At 42.9% G+C, this 24,408-nt stretch overlaps 1 protein-coding gene across 7 annotated transcripts in view; it reads right to left on the bottom strand.

Annotated features, from left to right (window-relative positions):
- The window catches only part of birc6 (baculoviral IAP repeat containing 6), a 239,843-nt gene extending 233,052 nt beyond the window's left edge, over positions 1 to 6,791 (bottom strand). For all 7 annotated transcript variants that reach the window (XM_068045333.1, XM_068045336.1, XM_068045335.1 and 4 more), the window contains exon 1: positions 6,557 to 6,791. In XM_068045333.1, the coding sequence (XP_067901434.1) occupies positions 6,557 to 6,752 (196 nt within the window). In that variant the 5' untranslated portion in view covers positions 6,753 to 6,791. The remainder of the gene's footprint in view (positions 1 to 6,556) is intronic.
- Between the last annotated feature and the right edge of the window lie 17,617 nt (positions 6,792 to 24,408).

Raw genomic sequence — 24,408 nt, 5'->3', positions numbered from 1 at the left:
AACATCCCAGCTATGGTGAAGACTTGTACTCCAGAACTAGCCTTGCCTCTATCCAAGCTGTTCTAGTACATCTGCAACACTGATACCTGAAAGTGGAAAATTGCCCAGTTATGTCCTGCCTACAAAATGCAAAACAAATTTAATCTGGCCAATTACTGCCCCAGTCTACTCTCAATCATCAAAGTGATGGCATTGTTGACAGTGCGATCAAGCAGCACTTACTCACCAACAACCTCATCAACATTCAGTTTGCATTCTGCCAGGACCACTCAGCTCCAGACCTTATTACAGCCTTGGTCCAACATGGACAAAAGAGCTGAAGTCCAGAGGTAAGGGGAGAGTGATTGCCCTTGACATCTAGGCAGCATTTGACCAAGAGTGGCATATAGGAGCCCTAGTAAAACTGAAGAAGTCACTGGGAATCAAGGGGAAAACTTTCCACTAGTTAGAGTCACAGCTAGCACAGAGGAAGATGGCTGTGGATGTTGGAGGCCAATCATCTCAGCCCCGGGACATCGCTACAAGAGTTCCTCAGGTTAGTGTTCTAGGCCCAACCATCTTCAGCTGCTTCATCAACCCTCCATCATAAGGTCAGAAGTGGGGATGTTCACTTATGATTGCTCAAAATTCAGTACCATTCGCAATTGCTCAGCTAGCGAAGCAATGTGTGCCCACATGCAGCAAAACCTGGACAACATTCAGGCTTGGGCTGATAATTGGCCATTAACATTTGCATAGCACAAGTGTCAGGTAATGACCATCTCCAACGAGAGCTTCTAAGCAACTTCTCTTGACATTCAATGGGAATACCATCAAGTCCCTCACCATCAACATCCTGGGGGCCACTATTGACCAGAGACTTAGCTGGACCAGCCACATAAATACTGTGACAAGAAGAGGTCAGAGGCTGGGAATTCTACAGTAAGTAGCTCACCTCCTGATCCCCCAAAGCAAGTCCACCATCTACAAAGGCATAAGTCAGGAGTGTAATGGAATACTCCATTTCATGGACATGCAGCTCCAACACTCAAGAAGCTCAACACCATCCAGAACAAAGCAGCATCACTAAATCAAAAGCCTGGAACTCCCTACCGAACAACACTGTGGGTGTACTTACACCACATGGACTGCAGGGGTTGTAGGCAGGCAGCTCATCATCACCTCAAGGGCAATTAGGGATAGGCAACAAATGTTGGCCTCATCAGCGAAACCCACATTCCATGAACAAATTTTTTAAAAATAGGAAAAATTCACATCCTCTATTCTGCTGTTATATAAAATATAAAAAGCACAGATTTGCTAAAGACTTGAGGGAGAGCACTATTATTTCAACCTCAAAAAACCCTCCTCTGGGGAGATGCAAGAAGATATTCTCAATTCAAAAGTACTCCCTCCATAAAAGGTTGCAACATATAGTTCTTCTATGGAGCAAGTCCAAAAGCATCATATGGAAAAATGTAATGCTGGGTCCAATTGAAAGACACCCAGTCACCTATTTAACAACTCAGGTGAAAATAAACATTCCTTCAGCTCCTGAAAGCTGATCCCAGTACTGTAACACACTTCAAATGGCTGGGAAATTGTCCAAAGATCAAAATGCTTCTAAAGTGTATTTCAGCACATATTTACAGAAAAAAAGAGCAATACTAGCACGATCTAATTTAGAAAAGTTAGACCAGGAGCAATAATGAGAAATAGTTCTTGGGGCTGAGATATTTGGCAATGTTTCTTACCCCAAATTTTCTCCCCTTCTTTCCTGAAGACACTAACTCTTCACTAGTGGTACAGTTCTGTTCTACAGGTGCTGGCAGCTCCCTCTCTCTCGTATGTCATTCGTGGCCATTCCCCACGTATTAGCTTGGACAGCAAATACCAGGTTATTCCATCACTGAAGATATTATAGCCGAGTCAGTTCCCTCCTTATCAGACATCCACACATGAAAGCTTTCAGGTCACTGAGTAGTGACAAGGAATCACAGCTTTGGCCAACAGGTTGTTCCACAGTCCAGACAGACTGAGACTTTGCAGCATGGCAATCTTATTTCCAACAAATTTTGAGAGTTGTGGATGGGAGTGGGTGAAATTTTGAAGTGAAAGTGTGTTCCTATGAGAGCTTCAATGGTTTTCTTTGGAAATTTTGCAATGCTAGTACAATTCAGGAAGCTTCCAGTCTTGTCATGTCAGACACTTTCCCACCCCACCCAAAATATTTTAATTGAGCAGCAGCCAAGAAAACATAACTGCCCAAGTTGCAGAACAGGTTACATACTTGAGCAATTCAAGATTTCTATATGGGCACTATCATCTAGTTTATTCATGGTCTGTGCTTTACTGAATCATAAGACATAAATGGCTGAATGGAAAACATCCTACCAATTTTCTGTTTAACTTATAGTGCAACTGTCAGAAATAGGTCAGTGTGGGGAAGAATTCTAAGCAGAGTTATCACTTCCTGCTCACTGATAAACATGCCTGAAGAGCCAACATCACAGCCAAGGTTTCTGAGGTACAGTTAAAGCTCCCTATAAACTAAAAAGGACTCAAACTGATTGCACCAAGTAGTCAGTGGACAAGTTCACATGCGCACAAAACAAAAAGAGGACTGCACTGCATTTGAATGTAGTGCCCCCCGGGATAGGAAGCAAAAACTGGCTAGGAATCAGATTCTTGACTGCCTTTTATTTATCTATTTGTTCATGGGATGTGGGCATCGCCCATGCCCAACTGCTCTTGAAAAGGGGGTGAAGAAGCACCTTCTTTAACCTCTGTAATAGATTTCCCTAGCAGTTAGACACAACCAAATAGCCTGCTAACATTTCAGAGGGCACTTAAGAATCAACCATATTGACGTAGGTCTGGAATTACATATTAGGCCAGACCAGGTAAGGAAGACAGATTTCTTTCTCTAAACTACAATAGTGAGCCAATTTTTTTTTTTTTAAATGGCAATCCAGGAGTTTCATGGTCACCATTACTGATACTAATTTTTGATTCTAGATTAATTAACTGGATTGAAATTCCACAGCTGCCATGGTGGGATTTGAACTCATGACTCCAGATCATTAGTGCAGTACACAATCACTATGGTAACATACCGAGGCCATCCACTGACTCATGCTGAAAAATAGGATCAGGCTCATCCATATTGCTCCAGGATTAAATAACCTGACAAGGTTCTGTCAAAGTTCATAGGTGAATAACAACTACTCCAAAATAGCAAAGAGCACCCAGCATCTGTGAAATCATAAAAATCAAAATGTAACAAGGCATCAATACCTTCAGCCAGGGTCTGGAGTGGGAGGGGAAAAAAGTGATGTGAAAAACAACAGGAAAAGATGCTTGCATGATGTGCTTTATTCATTAAGAAATGTACTGGAGGAGAGGTCCTTTATAAAGTGTATCTGTGCCCCAAGCTGGATTAGTATATAAAGAAAAATTGTATATCAATAGATTAGTCTGCATAATTCAATAAAATTTAGCTGGAGATATTTGAACAACTAGAAATATTGCTTCCTACCTCCTTTTCAGACAAACTGAACCACTATGAACAATAGGCTTGTTTTTGTCATGTAGATGAAGTAGCTTTCACTTTTGTCTAACATTTAGATAGTGCCATAATTATCAATAAAAACCAAGAGCCCCAGACAGAGTAGATGAAACCATCTATTAACTATCAGTGTGAGATACCTAGTTTCATTGGGTAATTAAGTCAATGTTCTTTAACTTAAAAATTACAGAATATGGTACATTGAAGCAAAATTAATTTAATCAAACTTTTCTCACAGTAGAACAAACCCTCGTAAAACCAATGCCAGTCATACATGTTACTTTAAACTTATTTCACCAGCATGACAGCTTTGTTTCATTCACAAACAAAAATATTGGCAATAAATAGGTCAGTCAACATTTGTAAAAAGAAAAAGCAGGCTTACATTTCAAGTATAACTGACCGTTCACCACAAACATTAACCTATCTTTTCTTTTTACAGATACTGACCGACCTGCAGTGCACTTATGACGTTTTCTGGTTTCACTTCATGTTGGTTTTCTTTTCCCTTATTACATTTGTAACAAAACCAAATGATCAGTTGTATAGCACCAGATTCCAAACAGTAACAAGAATTTCTTGTCACATCCATTACACAGCACAAAGGACACCTTGCATTTTATCCTACAGTATACAATCATGGTATGTTCCATAGCAATACAAATGCCTCACGTCTTAATTATTCACTTAGAACTAATTAAAAATTTACGACAGCACAAAAGGCCTATGGTCAGAAGATTTTTTTTAAATTCAAAGCGTATAATTCATAGTCACCCAACATAACTGCCTTCATTTTATTTACTACTGAATGGTTTAAAAAGGTTACTCAAACCACATGACAAGAACTATTTGAACTTACGTTCTATGTTTTGGATCACTTAATTACAATGGGAAGAGGAGTGCTGATAAAGTTTAGTTGAGTAAGGTTTCTTGCATTGGAAAAAAATCACCTTGCTTTTAAAAGAAACCAACTCTGGCAGCAATCGACTCAATAGACTGAGGCCAAATGAGTGCAGAGAACCTTAGTTCAAACTAAGGGGACTGGTAAAGAAATGTTTAACAACATTTCAGCACGCAAAAGGAAGGTGCTATTTGACCAATGCTTGGGTGTTTATGAACACTTTTTGAGGCAAAAGTAAATATCAAATAAATATTGTAAAGGTTTTGCATATAAGGTACTTTCAAACCAAGACAAGATAGTTATATATTATTCTGGTGTGACTATATGCTTTCACAGTACTATCCAAACAGCACACCACCTAGACAGTTTTGAGGAATCCACAGCTCACCCAACAATTAACCACAGACTGCTCTGAAAAACAGTTCTACTTTTACAAATATTGGGCTTAATTTACTTGGATAATGAAAATAAACTAAACCAAACATGGCTATTATTCCCAATGAAACAAGTCAAATACTTTTACAGTTGTGATTATCTGCTTTTAATTCAATATGTTTCTGTTTAAAAAAACACCATAACTGTATTAACATCTGATGCTGCGCGTCATTGAGTATTGCTGTACTGAACTATAAAACTAGAACATGAAAAGAAGTCAGTGCACTTGAGCAATTCATCACCTTTGTGTTCCTTTGAAATGCAACAAAACTATATAAATTCAAGTCTTTACAATGAATTGTATCGCTCAGTTAATTTACTGACATTTTTGGAACTGCAATTATACAGTTACTCATTTTTGCATTATCTACCATGAAAGTTTTTTTTTTATAAACTGTTACATTGTGCAGAAACTAAATTGAAACTAAATAAAAAAGGTATGTTGTAAATATGACAGCTTATTTTTAAATTCACAACTTCAGCTTTTGTACATTAGAAACTAAAGCCAATCCTTTGTGTAATTAATTGAGGTCAGTTGATTCATTAAAATATGTAAACTGATCCAAAGTGTATCCCTAAAAATTTTGTATTTCAAGAAATGGTATACAAACTAAAATAATTTGCTCTAATTAGTTTACCCAAAATTTCATAAATCACAAAAAGCAAAATAGATTTACTGGATAACAAAGAACTGAACTAAAATTTGTTACTGAAAATGGCACTTACTATGAAACATTGCTACAATGAGGAACCAGAACACCAAACTTGTTACAGAGGCATTTCATTCATCTAACAATATAATTACAGCACAAACAGAAATCTCAGACTCCATGTGCAGACAAATGTAATCTTTTTTTATTAACTTTCCCTTACATGATCATACAGCTATAACAATTAAACATATTACAGCCCACTTTTAGATCAGGTCAATTTTGACTCATTTGAGCACATTTTACATTCAGGATGTAGATACTAATTATGTCCACATTTGCAAACGTGTACAGATTTATATGTACAGCACATTTTATGATAGATGTACAACACGTTTTGTTTCCAGGAATGAGCGCTATGACAGACAAAACACGCTATTTTGGGCCATTTTAAAGATCAAGAATGCGAAGGGAAAGAGAAAGGCAAAGGGAGGCTAGCGGTTCCGGGTGTGTGAGCGGGGGATGGGAGTGAACCAGAGTGGAGCGTGGGTTATGTATTTTATAGTGATCACACCACTCACTCCTCTCCCCACTCTCCCACCCGGAGCAGCCTCATTATTTCCCGGCCCCAAACAGGGATAGGCCAGCTTCCGGCCTATCGCGCTTTAAATTCACCGGTGAACAAGCCGTACCTTCCCTGCGCCCGGCTCAGCCTTTCCAGCGTGGCGAAGGCCAAACCCCGATCCCCCAAGTCCAACACTTCCTACTCCCATCACAGCCGCCGCCTCCCCCCAATCTTCACCCCACACCTCCCCCCAATTCTCACCACACCCCTCCCGGGCTCCACTGTCACTCCCAGGCCGGGGCTTCTAACTGGCCTCCACCCCGTCTTTCCTTCCCTTGGCGATCACTCGGGCCCCCAAGCCGCGATGTGGAAGCCCAGGCCTGGTGGCCCCCGACTCGGAGAGCCGAGCCGAGGCGGCCCGGCCTCCTCCTCCCTTTCGCCGGCCCGCACTGACTCACCGTTTAACCTGGACACCTGCAGCACGGCGCCCGAAGTGCCGTCGATTACTTTGACGGTGGAGCGGTCGGTGACGGCCAGGATGGCGTTGAGGGACGGGTGGTAGGCCAGGCTGCGTAGGCCTTCCTCGCAGCTCAGGCAGCCGTCGCGGGTAACGAGCCACTCGGACTCAGACTCCGCCGCTGCCGCAGCCGCCATATTGGAAGCAGCTCTCAGACAGGAAGAGCCGGCCCGCCGCCAACTTTAACCCCGGCAGCGCTCGTCACAAGGAGCCTGGCAACCGGACAGGAAGCGACAGCCCAACGTCACCAGGAGGCGGCCCTTCGCAGGAGGGACAGGGTTAACCGTGGTAATCGGGGGAGACACAATACTGGGGAAGGGGAAATATATGGAGATTGGAATATGGGAAGAATGAGTACAGGAAAGAGAGAGAATGGGTGATAGAGAGGGTACGGGGGGGGGGGGGTGATAGAGAGGGTACGGGGGGGGGGGGTGATAGAGAGGGTACGGGGGGGGGGGGGTGATAGAGAGGGTACGGGGGGGGGGGGTGATAGAGAGGGTACGGGGGGGGGGGGGTGATAGAGAGGGTACGGGGGGGGGGGGGTGATAGAGAGGGTACGGGGGGGGGGGGGGTGATAGAGAGGGTACGGGGGGGGGGGTGATAGAGAGGGTACGGGGGGGGGGGTGATAGAGAGGGTACGGGGGGGGGGTGATAGAGAGGGTACGGGGGGGGGGGGTGATAGAGAGGGTACGGGGGGGGGGGGTGATAGAGAGGGTACGGGGGGGGGGGTGATAGAGAGGGTACGGGGGGGGGGGGTGATAGAGAGGGTACGGGGGGGGTGATAGAGAGGGTACGGGGGGGTGATAGAGAGGGTACGGGGGGGGTGATAGAGAGGGTACGGGGGGGGTGATAGAGAGGGTACGGGGGGGGGGTGATAGAGAGGGTACGGGGGGGGGGGTGATAGAGAGGGTACGGGGGGGGGGGTGATAGAGAGGGTACGGGGGGGGGGTGATAGAGAGGGTACGGGGGGGTGATAGAGAGGGTACGGGGGGGGTGATAGAGGGTACGGGGGGGGTGATAGAGAGGGTACGGGGGGGGGTGATAGAGAGGGTACGGGGGGGGTGATAGAGAGGGTACGGGGGGGGTGATAGAGAGGGTACGGGGGGGGTGATAGAGAGGGTACGGGGGGGGTGATAGAGAGGGTACGGGGGGGTGATAGAGAGGGTACGGGGGGGGTGATAGAGAGGGTACGGGGGGGGTGATAGAGAGGGTACGCGGGGGGGGTGATAGAGAGGGTACGCGGGGGGGGTGACAGAGAGGGTACGGGGGGGGTGACAGAGAGGGTACGGGGGGGGTGACAGAGAGGGTACGGGCGGGGTGACAGAGAGGGTACGGGCAGGGTGACAGAGAGGGTACGGGCAGGGTGACAGAGAGGGTACGGGGAGGGGGAGGTGACAGAGAGGGTACGGGGGGGGGTGATAGAGAGGGTACGGGGGGGGGTGACAGAGAGGGTACGGGGGGGGTGACAGAGAGGGTACGGGCAGGGTGACAGAGAGGGTACGGGCAGGGTGACAGAGAGGGTACGGGGAGGGGGAGGTGACAGAGAGGGTACGGGGGGGGAGGTGACAGAGAGGGTATGGGGGGGTGATAGAGAGGGTACAGGTGAGTGGGTGAGGGGGAGAGGGAGGGTAGAGAGGGTACAGGTGAGGGAGAGAGGGTACGGGTGAGGGGGAGGGGGGAGAGGGAGGGGGGAGAGGGAGGGGAGAGAGGGTACACGTGAGGGAGAGGGGGAGAGGGAGGGGGAGAGGGTTCGGGGTGGGATAGAGAGGGTACGGGGGAGAGGGATGGAGAGAGGGATGGGGGAGAAGGGTACGGGGGTGGAGGGGAGAGGGATGGGGGAGAAGGAGAGGGTACGGGGGGGGGAGGGGGAGAGGGAGAGGGAGGGGGGAGAGGGTATGGGGAGGGGAGAGAGGGAGAGTACGGGGAGGGAAGAGAGGGTCCCAGCAGAGGGAGGTTACAGGGGAACAATTGGGAGAGAAGGATGTAGGGGAGAGGGTATAGGAGAGAAGGGGGTGAGGGGAGAGGGAGGGGAGAGAGGGTACACGTGAGGGAGAGGGGGAGAGGGAGGGGGGAGAGGGGGAGAGGGAGGGGGGAGAGGGTACGGGGTGGGATAGAGAGGGTACGGGGGAGAGGGAGGGGGATGGGGGAGGAGAGGGTACGGGGGGGGAGAGGGAGAGGGAGGGGAGTACGGGGAGGGGAGAGAGGGTCCCAGCAGAGGGAGGTTACAGGGGAACAATTGGGAGAGAAGGATGTAGGGGAGAGGGTATAGGAGAGAAGGGGGTGAGGGGAGAGGGAGTACAACGGAAAGGGATTCAGTGGTTTCAGGAGGGAGAGGGTGCAGGAGAGAGGAGGTACAGGGGAGAGTGGGTACAAACATGGAAGGGAGTACAAGAAAGAAGGGGTACAGGGAAGAGGGAGTACAGGAGAGGTGTATAGGGGAAACAAGGGATAGGAAGTGAAAGGGGTAGGGAACAGAGTGAGAGGAGGATGTAAAAGGAGAGGATACATTGAAAATAGGAAATAATTCAGAAGGAAAGGACAGAGGGGAATCTGAATTTGGGAGGGATATGGGGATGGGACAGATGGGGAGAGGGGAATGAAAGGAGGGGTTCACACAGGAGAGAAGAAGTGACTGGGTAGATACAGGAGAAGAGAGAAAGAGGAGCATAAAAGTGATGTGATACTACGGAGCTGGATACAAGTGGGGATAGGGAGGAGGAGGAGGGGGCACAAGTGAATGGGAAGGTGCAGAAAGGGGATGGAATACTGTGTAAGAGGATGAAGGGATGATTTGTGGAGAGGTAGGTGGATATGGTGAAGGGGTTTCAGGAAGAGGGTAATGCAGAGGAGGAAGAGTGGACACACTGGGCAATGAGTTCAGAGGAGGGAGGATATGGGGAGATGGGAATACAAGGAAGAAGGGATACAGAGAGACAGTGATAGGAATATAGGCAAGAGGTTTGGAGGAAGGAGAGGGATGAAGAGATGGGGAGGGGTGGGAGATAGGGAAAGCTAGTGAGATGGATAAAATAGGAGAGAGAGAGTTGGGTACTGAAGGGAAGGGACGGGGAAGAAGGGGGCAAAGCAAAGAACAAAGGGAGAAATTAGAAGGCTATTAGAGCATGGAATGCTTTTCCATGAGCCACTATTCAGTCCACTCGCCACCTGGGGATTAAACTGGCTGCTCATTTATACAAACTGCCTGATTTTGATTTCCACTGGAATTAATGAAAATGGGACTGTTTCTATGGGGGTGGGGAAATCCACAATGCTAACTTTACACCAAAGCTGTAACTTGAAAATCTACCCAAGACTATAACATCATTTAAAATGAATTGTATGTATTTTTTTAATTATAAGAAATGGGGACAGAGCAGCAAATTGGGACTAGAATAGCTGACTCCAGTTGGAGCTAACACTGGCACAGCTGTTGATGAGTTGCATATCAAGCTGCAATTTTTGTTTTATGGGCAATATAAAAAGGTATAAAATACAACAGGGAAGAGAATTGAGAGGAGGAGAAAGACAAGTAATGGATCTTAGGTAGAGGGGAAGCAGATATAAAAATATATAGAGAATTTATTTCCACATACAGTACTCAAATTAAAAGAGATGAGCTTGTTTAACTGATTAGATGATAAGGTGCTCACTATGACAAGTATCTATCAGAATACTGATATTAGAGTTGAATGGCAATGTGACTTTTTAAATGGTATACAAATTAAGTTTTTTGTATAACCCCATCTGTGTTGAAGATGGACTCTTCTAAATGCTCCTGAGTTGATCTTTGGCCTGTGTGGATATAGTGTTTCAGTCAATCTGCTACTACAGTTCAAGAATGGATTTTTAGCTGAAGCTGTTGTTCAGTTCCGCTGATTATCCTTTTTGTCACTATTATTGGCAGATTAGTCAGAGGAGGAAGTTGGCAGCTGCTTAATTGTTAATGTAGTGTTTCTGCCAACATGTTGATTACACCAACATATGGTTTTTCCCTCTCATTTCTTGTATCAATCACAGCACCACTACATTTTCCTTTTGCATTTTATGTTACAAATAAAATTGATACTGTTTGATCCAAAAAGAAAGCAGGAATTGAACAGTATATGTGTGTATATAAGTGTCCATATTGTTATGCTAGGCCCCCACCTGCCAAGAATGAGGCACATTAATTTTGTCATGAACATTGATTTTAAACTGGTACTGGAGTGAGGGGAGGACTTGTCGAACAGATCAGCCGTGGCTGGAATGGACGTTTGCATACTGACAGACAGTGTTTGGAAGGACCAAGCAGCCATTCCCTGACATTCAACCTGCAATGGACTTTTGATCACCAGAAGGTGGGGGAGCTCGCATTTCTGGTTGACTGCTAAGATGGCCGAATACACAAACAGACATGGTCAAACTAGCTAGTCACGTGACTAACCTGTTGAGCAACCCGAGTTTTTTGAATTTGTACAAACAGTTTACAGAGAAAACTGTTTGCTCCTGGACTGAAGATCTCTCTCCTGTCTGCTCCCATCTCTTTCTCACAAGACTCTGAATCCACTGAAAACACATGAACCCCAAGAGAGAAAAGTCTCCTACAGCGAGCAAGGTTTAAGAAGAATACTGGGCCTCAAAGAAAAGCAAGATCTATCTACAATCAAGGACTCTACAGTGAGCTCTAAGAAACGTAACAACAACTCTTCAGATATTGCCTCAAACCTTTCCACTTTATTTTTCTTCTCTTTTCTATCTCTATTTGCATGTGTGTATCACTTACGCATGCTAGCGTGGGCACGCGGCATGTACCTGTAGGCATTAACTGAAATTTAATAAATTTCAACTTTTCTTCTTTAAACCTAAGAAAGCCTGTTTGCGCTGGTTTCTTTGCCTTATAATTGGAAAGCGGTGAACAAGGATTTACCAAGGGGGAGCTAAAAACATGGTGTGTTTAAAATTAAGCCCTGTTACAGTAAGACCACGTGAAGACTGAAAGGGAACCCTAGACCTCTTTCTCACCTGGTCGTAACAATATACATGCTTATACGTCACACTAATTGTACCTCACTTCGTCTTGCAGGTTTCAAACAAAAGAATGACTTGTCATTTTTTTTTTAAGTTTGAGTATGTTTATAGCTGATGCTTACACGTGATCAGATAAAAGAATATTGAATAGGTCATTCTAAACTGAAAATGAGTTTGGTTATCATCTATGAAAAGTATTTGTCATAAAATGCAACATTCCTTTATTTTGATGGGAGGTCATTGGATATACAGTTATGGGGAACTTTCACTATTTGCCACAATAATACAAATTAGTTGATAATTAGGAGTTCACAACATTTGGCTTTACACATATGGTACAAAACAGTGGCCCAGACATTCCTACAACAATGATATCAGCAACATACACTGTACTTTTTGCCGATGATGTTGTTGATAATTTACTCTGTATTTTGCTGCTTTTCTAATTAGAATATGTTGCAGAGAGCACCAGGGCGAGTCAGGAATGGGACAGCCAATGGCCATTGAATTAAGTGTTATTTTGGAACCATTTGAACACATTTATACTATCTGAAAGGTAATTTACAATGTTCAACATGGCAATAAAATGGGAAGGTTGGGTAATTTCTAATAGCTTGATAACACTACAACCCTTTCCCAATTCAAAACCTGACTGCTTCTGCCTCAGTAGTTAGAATTAGAATTAGAACATTACAGCGCAGTACAGGCCCTTCGGCCCTCGATGTTGCGCCGACCTGTGAAACCATCTGACCTACACTATTCCATTTTCATCCATATGTCTATCCAATGACCACTTAAATGCCCTTAAAGTTGGCGAATCTACTACTGCTGCAGGCAGGGCGTTCCACGCCCTTACTACTCTCTGAGTAAAGAAACTACCTCTCACATCTGTCCTATATCTATCACCCCTCAACTTGAAGCTATGTCCCCTCGTGTTTGCCATCACCATCCGAGGAAAAAGACGCTCACTATCCACCCTATCTAACCCTCTGATTATCTTATATGTCTCTATTAAGTCACCTCTCCTCCTCCTTCTCTCCAACGAAAACAACCTCAAGTCCCTCAGCCTTTCCTCATAAGACCTTCCCTCCATACCAGGCAACATCCTAGTAAATCTCCTCTGCACCCTTTCCATAGCTTCCACATCCTTCCTATAATGCGGTGACCAGAACTGCACGCAATACTCCAGGTGCGGTCTCACCAGAGTTTTGTACAGTGTATCCCCTCTTGACTACTCATACTATGCCCACAAGAATGCAATTGTCCTGTGAGTTATGACATCCTCATAAGTGGCTCATTGACTTCAGTAAATGTTCTTCAATGCCTGAGGCTGAGGTCTTGCTGTTTAAACCTATCTGAATTCACTTTGTATTAAAGCACAACTCTCAAATATAACTCAGTCCCCAAATCCTTTCTGTGAAAAAAATATCCAAAATGTGACAATGCCTGTCACATTAACATTTAGGTAAAGATTGAAAATCCTGTACAAAGCAAAGCTGAAAATCTCAATGAAACATTGTACCAATCCATATTTTTCCAGAATTGCCAACTTTGTGTATTCCATAATTTGCCTTCAGCAAATTTCGACAGGAAAATGACTTTTTCGTTCAATTTATTAAGTTGTTCTTATTTTCAGGTGAAACTGTATTCTGTAGTCACCTTAGCTCAGTCTTCTAATACATTTTATTAAATTGCAGATTGAGAAATAACAATCTACCGAAACCTCGAACGTATTTGTTTCTTAAAAATCTCCAATGTATTGCAATTGTGGAATACACATAACAATTCAGTTTTAGAGCGGTTTGATAAACCTCCCTTCAAGTGGAGTGAGCTGACAAACACTAGCGTTTGGTAAATGTGATTATTTTTATGACAAATAATAAACAAACTTTTCAGAAAACAATGTTTTTCCTTAAATCATTTTCTTCCCTCCTCTCCTTGTTCTTGGGTACCGTTCCACAACTAATGGTAGCACTTAACTAAGAGAAAACAAAGCCACATTTCCGTTTATACCGTGTCTTATCACACCCTACTAAGCAGAAGAATCGTTCTTCGGTGAACGTTAGAAGGCTATTTAGCTGCAGCGGGCATCACAATCAAACACAATTCTATTTCCACCAGATGTCCACACACGTTAAGTTTCCTGCAGGAATGATTGGATAGTAACAACATTTTCTCCTTCCTAGCCCCAGGAACGCTGATGTCAATTGTAGCGCCTATTCCACTATCCTGAGTAAGCGCAAATCAAGGGTCGAATCTGGATGATGCAGTCACACACATTTACTCACTGAGCCATGAGCAGAAGAGTATTGTTAAGGGGACAGCTGAGTTTTCAATTTCTAGATATGAGACTTTATTTGGTCCCAAATGAAAAGCTGACAACCTCAGATTTCTTTCCAAAAACACTGGTACTCAGGGACAGCCTGTTCATGATTTAATTCTGCAACAGTGAAAATGTGGCTAGTATGTGCATTCTTCAGTCCAGTTTAGAACTGCATTATTTTTTTCTTCTTTTCTGTTCCATTTTACTTTACACTCCATTTTTTCCCCCTCTTGTCTCTTTCTTCCCTGTCGCTGATCCAGTGTCCAGCTAGACAACAATGTTGAGTAGGGAAAGTACAACAAAGTCGCGCAAATATTGCACTGCGAAGCTGGGAATTTCCAACGCAGTCATTTACGTCCTTCATTCACATGACGCTATGCCCCTGAGGTAGGAAAATCATACCAAATACAGTAGTGTTGACGAGCCTGCTCCACGCTTTCATAAAAATTGGTGTCATTCTGGTATAGTGTGCGCAAGCTCTGCACAAAATCAGCAAATTCGGCTTTCACCGTTTTTTCCCCATTCATGTTGTGGCACCACTATTATGTTCAGCTACAGGCCTTCTTAAATTGTAATCCATGAGGGCTTTTGTATCACTGCAGACTTGTATGGCTTCCCTACATTGTAAATACAGCAGAGTTTATAGAAGGGGATATTCCTGTGTCAAAAATAGGGATTGTTATCTAGTTTTAGTTGGTTGTTAGTCCTTTAAATCTAATCGCAGTTATATAAGGTTAAAAAAGATAGCATCTTGATCCAACCTTAACTCCATATAATGTCACAAGTTTTGTCAGAAACATTAACTCTGCTAGAGTTCCGAAGAAGGGTCACTGACCCGAAACGTTAACTCTGCTTCTCTTTCCACAGATGCTGCCAGACCTGCTGAGTGGTTCCAGCATTTCTTGTTTTTATTGTCAGTTACATGCTGGATAGAGAGAATAATTCAAACTTCTGTGATTAGTTCAGTTTTCATGTGAATGCCAGTTCCTTTTTAGATGTTTGGGTCAAATATTCAAAGTCCAGGAAGTGCCAGTGGCTCTTTTCTGGGATATAATCGGTATGACTCTGAAGAGCAGAATCAGAAAGCTAATTTGATTTTCTTCCAAAGAGGAAATTGATCAGTTTGAAATTCTTGAAAGGGAGAAATATTTCTAAGGGATAGTTTAGATAAATATAGATTCCCACTGTGGTAAGCTATGAAGGAAAAGAAACAATAATATTCATTTACAAAAGGTTAGCTTAGTTCTTAGAGTTGTGACCTTTTTACTCTTTTGCCACTTATGAACTTAGATAGTACAACACTGACTAAACTTCAAAATACATCATTGACTTGAAAGCGCTTTGGGATAACCAGATTATGAAAGGTGCTATATAAATTACTGTAAATATCACTGTTAGATTATTTATTTGTTCACAACTTAATTAATTTGCCAAATATTTGTTAAGCTTAAAACAATGTCTGATGTGATGTTTCATTTCCGTCAAAGATTGGACAGAGACCTATAAAAGAATAGTATAAGTCCCAGTAGCTGAAAAATACAATTACTGGACAGGGTTTGCTGTTTGTTTCCCCAGGCACATTACTGAAAGCTTGGCTCAATCTCAAGACTAGGCTAGACCCTCTTGAAGGTGTGGGAAACTGGGATTCACCTATGAGAGTGACTTAAGATATGAGAGCCAAAATGCTCTGCAGTAAGATGGATAAAAGAGAACCAAAAGTGCAACAGTCCCTGCCTGGCAAATTCAGGAACCAGTAGCGAGCAATTAGAAGCTTTTCAATTCAGGAAAACAAAGCAGAAATGAATTACAATTTTTCAAATGAAATTAGTAGTTAAACCTATTTGGGTTCTTGTTTGTAACAGTATCAGTTAATATAAAACAAAAAGCAAAATAATGCAGATGCTGGAAATCTGAAGTAAAGCAGAAAATGCTAGAAATACACAGCAGTTCAGGTAGCCTCTGTGAAGCGGAAAATAGGGTTAATATGTCAGCATGATGACCTTTCATCTTGTGTCTGGTACACACTTGCTGTGCCATTATTTTATTAATTCTGTGCATCGTGCTCTTGCTGGAACACATGAAAATTCCTCTTTATTTTAATACCATAGTGCAGCTTCAATCCCCTTTGCTGAGCTCATCACTAGATAGCACTGTCTTGTGGTTCCCAGAGCTCTAACATAATCACACCAGTTAACACAGATACTGGAGCTTGCATCTTTTATATTTCACACATCTCTACACGTGGTGGAATGATACAATGTGTATTTGGTACATAGACTGTAGTGCAGTTGATGTGGTATTATGGATATACCTGTATACATACACATGAACAGTACAGACCCTAAATCATTTTGGTACAACATTCCTTTTTCTTTAAAAAAAATTTGCAATGCCTTTTACGAGCGGTATAATTTTCCCCCAATTTTTTTTTTTTCTCTCTGGCTCCTACAGAAAATTTACAATCAACGTTTACAATTAAACTTGTAATTTTGAACACCTTAAAACTCTTCTATGGCTCATTTTCTTTCAAAGCATTATTCATAATATCATTCTGGTGGTAAAATGTTGTGCCTCTATCTCGTGGATTTGGTGTCGTCATCCTTCTCTGCAATAAGTTGGCGCGCCGAACTGGTGATGTTGTGCGTGTTGCTCCTGGTGTTGTGGAAGTTGTGCTTGATGTTGGTGATGATGTGTCGCTCATTGGTGATGTTGCCAATGTTGCACCGCTTGTTGGTGACATTGCTGATGACCTTCTCTGCTTTACCAGTTCTGGAGAAGGCCAAATATGGAGTCTGTCCTTCTCATCTGCTTACCGGTTTCATGGTATGGTGATGTATGATCTTGGAGGATTAGCTTTACCAACAACTTTTGCTGGGTTCCAAGTTTTCGGAATTGGGTCTGTACATGCACAATTTGTCCTCTCAATAACACAGGCAATGATTTGGTATGTTTGTTGAAATGCTGACTTCCTTCTACCTGTGTATCAGTGATTTCTCATTTTAGTTCCTCAGTAATTTGAAGGATATGTCTTGCTTCCCAGAGTTGTCTTGTATTTTCTGCCATTCCGTAGCTCTGCAGGCGATTTCATGTCAGTGTTGAGAGGTGTAGCTCAGAGTGACAATAAGGCAAAGTTTGGGTCTTCCTTTGTCTCTCAGGATTTTATGAGGGTCTTCTTGACCATCTGGACTTGCCTTTCTGTAAAACCATGTCCCCTTGGGTAATGTGGTAATGAGGTTATGATGTTGAATCCATACTGTTCAGCAAATTCCTTATAGTCTCTGGAGGTGAACTGGGTTCTATTATCACATATCACCATTTCTGGAATCCCTTGCTCAGCAAACAGGACTTGTATTGTGTCATGATTGTTGTAGCTCTCAAATCTTTTACCTTTCTGATGAATGGGAACTTTGAGTAATAGTCTGCTACTATAAGATGCCATTCTTGGTTGTGTATGAATTAGGTCGGCTCCCACAGTATGCCGTGGCCTAGTTGGTATATCACTAACAATTATCTCCTCTTTCAGCTATGTATTTCTATACTTTTGGCATATGTTGCATGTATATACCATTCTTTCAATGTCTTTGTAGGTGCCTATCCAGTACACGGCTGATCTGACACTAAGCATACACTTCTCCATTCCCATGTGACCTTCATATATCTTCTGGAGAAGTTCTCTCGGCATCGTTTTGGGTATGATGATTCTGGATCCAACCAGAACACCATCTTCTAGTAAGATGTCGTCTCTGATTGATCAATACTGCTATATTGCTGGGTTATTTTTGCAGCATCTTATCCAGCCATTCCTGAATCACTTGCTGAGAAAGCATCTGTAACTCTTTATCTTTACTGGTCTCATCTGATTTGATTCAATTTCAGTGGCATCACTTTCACTAGGTGATGTATCTTTACACCTAGATCTTTTATCTTGTGTTTCTCTTGTGACAGACAAAATAGGGTATCTGCTAGCACCATTTCTCTTCCTGGCTTGTATTTCAGTGAGATCGTAACTCTAAACCTCAAGAGTAACTTCTGTAGTCTTGCTGGTGCTCTTCACAGATTATTCTTGTACATCAGTTCTCGTGGATGATGATCACTCTCCACTATGTATTTTCCCCCCCAAGAGATATATATAGAATTTTTCGCATTCATACACCACCGCCAAAATTCTCTTTCTGTATTGGCATACCTGATCTCAGCTGACAAGAGTTTTGGATACGAATGCTCTGGGCTTTCCTTTCGTACCAGGGCCATTCCCAGTCCTTTTGTAGAAGCAGAGTGACAGATTTTGCTCTATTGAAGTATGAGACTTGTCTTGTTGCACATTACTTCATTGAGTTTACTAATACTCTTCTCATATGACTCTGACCACTGGTACTCAACATCTCCCATCAACTCTCGTAGGTTTGCTGTGTGCTCTGACATGTGAGATATGAAAGAGCTCATGTAATGGATTAAGTCAGGAAAACTTCTCAGCTCTTTTTTGTCTCTCAGAGCTTCCATCTCAGAGATAGTTGTGCCTTTTTCAGGACTTGGCTTGACTCCATCATGTGTGTACACCATTCCAAAGAACTGGCATTCTGTCACTTTTACAATGAATTTGTCTGTGTTTAGCTTGATCCCAGCTTTCCTGGTTCTCTCCATAGCTTCATGTAGATGATGGTCTTTTTCATCTACATCATAGATCTGCATATAATCAGCTATGCTGATTGCTTCTCTGCATTCCCTGTATGTCTTTCTTTTTGCTGGAACACATCCTGGCTCAGTTTTAAGGCCAAATGGTAGACACAGGAATTTGTACTGTCCAAAGGGTGTGTGAATGTTGTCAACAGCGAAGACTTCTCGTCAAGCTTCACATTCCAGTAGCCGTTTCTGGCATCATACTTGCTGAAACCTTTTGCCCCTGCCAGTGCTGGCATGATCACTTCCAGTGTTGGAGTAGTGATTCATCTTTATTGCTTGATTAAGATCTTTGGGATCCAGGCAAATTCGTAGCCGTCCATTAGACATCTCTCTCACTATGATGGAATTTACCTAATCTGTAGGCTCTGTGACTCTGGCAATCACTTTATTTGCTTCCATCTGAGTTCTCTATCAAGCTTTTCTTTTAGCTTTATTGGTGCTTTATGTGGGGGATGAATCACTGGTTTCTTCTCTGGGTCAATGGTAATGTGATACTCAAAATCTTCAAAACATCCAAATGTCGCATCAAAAGTCTGGATCCATTTCGACCAGATCTTCCTTGCTTCCGACTGGAGGGCGCTTTACAATGGGTGTGCGATTTTCAACCTTCAGTGATGCCTCCTTTTTCTCATGGTTTACCGAGATCAGCTGCAGCTCTTCACAACTGCTCAACCCCAGAATGACTGGACCATCTGTTTTAGTGATGTAGAATATACATTTAACATCTTTTCCTTTGTGCGTCCCTCTGATTTGGGTCATTTCCAGCTATCAAATCTCAGTTCCACCATATGCCATCAGCTTGACGTTGCTCGTTTTCAGAACACCTTTCTTTGGTAACCATTCTCTTTCAAATTTTCAGGAAAGGTCTTCTGGTATAGTCTGAAAGGAATGATGTTACTCTGTGCTCCAGTATTAAGCTTCAGGTTTATGGTTGTGGGCTGACCTCTCACCTTCTTCCTGATCTGTATGGTTGCGTGAATTTCCTTTCTTTGGGAACTTTCACATCCAAACATTTCATGTAGGACTATGGTTTCTATGTCTATTGTGTCCTCAAATTCCTTGTCATCTTCCAGGGTATGGAATCTTTTGGTTTCTTTTATTTCTCATTTGCCCGGTTGCTCTGCCTTGGGTAATTCCTTTACCAACTACTTTCTTTGTCCTGCACATCTCAATCACCCTGCTGCCACCATATTATGTCTTGTGATTCCCAGAGTTCTGAAATAATCACACTTTTTAAACAGATAATGAAGCTTGCATCTCATATTTTACACATCTCCACACATGGCATAATAATACAATGTGTATCTGGTACACAGACTGTAGTGCAGTAGTGGTTGATGTGGTATTATGTATACATACAGATGAATATAGATCCTAAACCATTTTGGAACAATATAACAGGCACTATAGCATCACTGTTTACTTGGAAATTTACAAGTCCTTAGTTGTGATATCATTTATCTACTCTGCTACCAGTATCCTATCCCACACCAAGTACTGTTTGTCCATAATCCCTATTCTCATTGACCTACATTGGCTCCCAGTATACCAATGCCTCGAATTTTAAATTGTCATCCTTGGATTTAAATATCTCCAGTGGCCTCACCTCTCTCTACCTCTGGAGCTTTTTTCAACCCCACAGTCCTCCTCAAACTCTGTTGTTCTAACTCAAACCTCGAGTTCATCCGTTGTACCCTTTGCCCCACCACCAGCAGCCATGTCGACAGGCACATAGGCCCTATACTTGAATTCTTCCCAAACCTTCCTGAAGGAGAAAAAAATTGCAGGGATGTGGGGAAAGAGCAGTCAGTGTAACGAACTGGATTGCTCTTCAAAGGAGCTGACACAGCCGAAAGGTCGCCTTCTGTGCTGTGCTGTGAAAAGGTGTTGTATAAATGGAAATTGTTAACGATATTTTTCCAAGAACCAATCACAAAACAATTAATTGTTTTCAGATTCCTGTTGGAACTTTACAACCCAATGCTCTCAAACCACACCACCATGTCCAGTCCACAGTCCTCTCAGTCCTTTGTTTTTCTTCCCTCTCATTGCATAACTGGGAACAAATTGAAACCAGTTCCCAGTCACAGCCAGGAGCCAGGGTTTGGGCCTGCAGCTGCAGGATTCCTTAAAGAGTTTCCCCACAACTCAGATTGGGCAGCCCCTGCTACTATTTAAACAAAAATTATTTGTTTGGGATACAATCAATCTTGTAGCCTGGGGAGTGTAGCATTCCCCATGACTCGGTTGTGGAAATCATCTGTCATTAAAATTGCAAACAGTCCTTAGAATGTGTTACGGTATGGAATAAATTCACAAAATCTGCATTTCCAGCAGGGAGCTTCACATGAAATCAGTATAGGGCAGAGGACGAGTGCTGTAGTCCAATCTCCAACTGCAGCCCCAGCAAGCATGTCTCCTCTCTGGGAGGATCGGGCTGGTGAATTAATCCATGTGAATACAGTTGAGTTTTCATGCACAACCTTCCTCTGTTCAATGCTGGGAAAGCCCATTTTTTAAAAAAAACTTTGGGGGTGGGGGGAAGGGAGGAAGATTATTGAAGGCTTTAGACTTCATAGGAACATCAGAACAGGAGTAGGCCATTCAGCCCGTCGAGCCTGCTCTGCCATTCAATTAGATCATGGCTGATCATCTGCCTCAACGTCACTTTCCCACGCTATTCCCATATCCCTTGATGTCATGAATATCCAGAAATCTATTGATTTCTGTCTTGAACATGTTCAATGATTGAGCTTCCACAGCCCTCGGGTACAGAATTCCAAAGATTCACCACCCTCTGAGTGAAGAAACTCCTCCTCATCTCAGTCTTAAATGGCCTGCTCCTTATTCTGAGACTATGTCCCTTGGTTCTAGACTCACCAGCCAGGGGAAACATCATATCTACATCCACCCTGTCACGCCCTGTACGATTTTTGTAAGTTTCATTGAGATCACATCTCATTCTTTGAAACTCTAGAGAATACAGGCCCAGATTCCTCAATCTCTCCTCCTAAGACAATCCCACCATTGCAGGGATTAGTCTGGTGAACCTCCATTACACTCTCTATGGCAAGTATAACTTTCCTTAGATGAGGAGATAAAAACTGTACACAATACTCCAGGTGCAGTCTCACCAAGGCTCTATACAATTGCAGAAAGACATTTTTACTCCTGTACTCAAGACCCCTTGTGATGAAAGCCAACATACCATTTGCTTTCCTAATTGCTTGCTGCGCCTGCATGCTAGCTTTTAGAGACTCATGAACAAGGATACCCAGGTCCCTTTGGAAATCAACACTTCTGAACCTCTCACCATTTAAGAAATAGTCTTTCTATTTTTTCTACCAAAGTGGATAACTTCACACTTATCACATTATATCCCAGCTGTCATGTTCTTGCCCATTCACTTAGCCTGTCCAAGTCCCCTTCAAGCATCCTCCTCACAACTTACATTCCCACCTAGTTTTGTGCCCTCAGCAAATTTGGAAATATTACATTTGGTCCTCACATGCAAATCATTTACACAGATTGAGAACAGCTGTGGCCCCAGTACTGATCCTTGTGGTACCCCACTAGTAACAGCCTGCCATCCTAAGAATGACCTGTTTATTCCTGGTCTCTGTTTTCTTCTGTTAACCAATTCTCAATCCATACCAGTATATACCCCCAATCCCATGTGCTCTAATTTTCTTTACTAACCTCCCGATTGGGACTTTATCAAAAACCTTCTGAAAATCCAAATACACCACATCCCCTGGTTCTCTTTCATCTATGCTGCAAGTAACATCCTCAAAAAACTCCAACAGATTTGTCAAACATGATTTCCCTTTCATAAATCCATGTTGATTCTGCCCAATCATATTATTTTCTAAGTGTTTAGTTATCACATCTTTTAGAATAGATTCTAACATTTTCCCTACTACTGACATCAAACCAACAGGTCTGTAGTTCCGTTATCTCTCTCCCTCCTTAAATAGTGGGGTTACATTTGCTACTTTCCAGACTGCAGGAAACTTTCCAGAATCTACAGAATTTTGAAAGATAACCACCAATGTATCCACTATTTCTGGTCACCTCCTTCAACACTCTGGGATGTATCTCATATGCTTCAGGGGATTTATCAACCTTCAATCCAGTTAATTTCCCAAGTACTACTTCTTATTGTAAGATTTGATAAGATAGGAGTATTTTATATTCTCTTCTAAGGTGGGAACAGACTTTACAGCTTGTTGTAAATCAACTTTATTGAGATAAAGATAAAGACAGGTTTGTTAAGTTTTCAGATAAACCATAGTCACAAACGCAGGCAGTAATTAACAGTCTTAACACAGATACTACCCATATTAGAGACTGGATTGCAGAGCGCACGACGCTTTCTCCTGCAGCTTTTGGTCTTCAAGATTTTTGGACGGTCTCTCTCTTTCTGTCTCACACCACTTCTTGTTGTTCAAAATTCTCTGCCGCACAGTGTCAAAGACAAGACTCCTTTTATTGTGGCAGCTTTCCAGTTAACCCTCCCCTCTCCCAATCAGTGATTAGTCTTGTATTAAAGGATGCCTTTCTTAACCAACCAAGGATAATTTTGTGATGGTTGCTAACCTTTCGGATTTGTGCCAGTACCTCTATATTGAATACTTTATCTCAATGCTTTTACATTTCGAGGATGCCTTTCTCACTACGAGACAAATCAACACAGTTTTCACTGTCTGCTCTCAAGGTCTCACCCATGTGCTGCAAGTAAGCATTTTAAAACTTGACCATCTCCCAGAATCCCTCTGCCTTGACATCTTGTCCATAATGTGCCTTATTTCCTACGTATTTTCACTTTACCATACTACAAAGAAGGGTTCTAATAACGCCAAGTATTAGGTTATGATAATAAGTTAGTTGTTAGTTTATAATAGCTGGATTTTAACAATTAGTAGGCAGGCATCCATAAAGGCGGGGCTAAAGTGTGGCAAGTCGAAGAGACTTAGCAGTTGGCAGGAAAAAAAGACAGAAGCGCAAGGGGAGAGCCAACTGTGTAACAGCCCCGACAAACAAATTTTTCTGCAACACCTGTGGAAGAGTCTGTCACTCTAGAATTGGCCTTTATAGCCACTCCAGGCGCTGCTCCACAAACCACTGACCACCTCCAGGCGCTAACCCATTGCCTCTCGAGACAAGGAAGCCAAAGAAGAATAACGCTAAGTATTAGGTTATGATAATAAGCTAGTTGTTAGTTTATAATAGCTGGATTTTAACAATTAGTATGCTGGTTAGTAACTTTTAGTAACCGAATAATCTTAGATTATTAATACTAATTTCTTTCAGTTCCACATTAGGTGCAGCAAGTCCCTTCATTATCATTCACCCATCCCCAACCTACCCATCCTGTGTCTTTTCCCCCGCCTGAACACACCACTCTGGCCTTCCTCCCTCACTACGTTCATTTCTGGTGCCGCTCGACACTCCTAATCTCTACCCTGTGCCTATGATTTCCCCCGTTCCACTCTTGACAAAATTCCCTATCATTGTTTTACCAATTGTGATCTCTGAACTAGCTTAAAAGCACTTACTGCATTTTCCCCAATGTGTGATTTTAGCCCATACCTAGGTCACAGCTGCCAATATGAAAATAGAAATTTTCTCTCCCAATTTCCCACTTTCTGGGGAACCTCTCCCTGCTACTGCATTTAAACACCACCATTCCCACACCCATGGCACCCTAAGACTATCTTGCATCATTAACCACATCCCAGCACTGACCTTCCACCAATCAATCTCTGTATTCCCAGACCCCT

This window comes from Heterodontus francisci, chromosome 13 (genome assembly GCF_036365525.1).
Source record: "Heterodontus francisci isolate sHetFra1 chromosome 13, sHetFra1.hap1, whole genome shotgun sequence".
Lineage (NCBI taxonomy): Eukaryota > Metazoa > Chordata > Chondrichthyes > Heterodontiformes > Heterodontidae > Heterodontus > Heterodontus francisci.
Note: the sequence above shows the minus strand (reverse complement) of the source record. Positions and strands in the feature narration are given on the sequence as shown.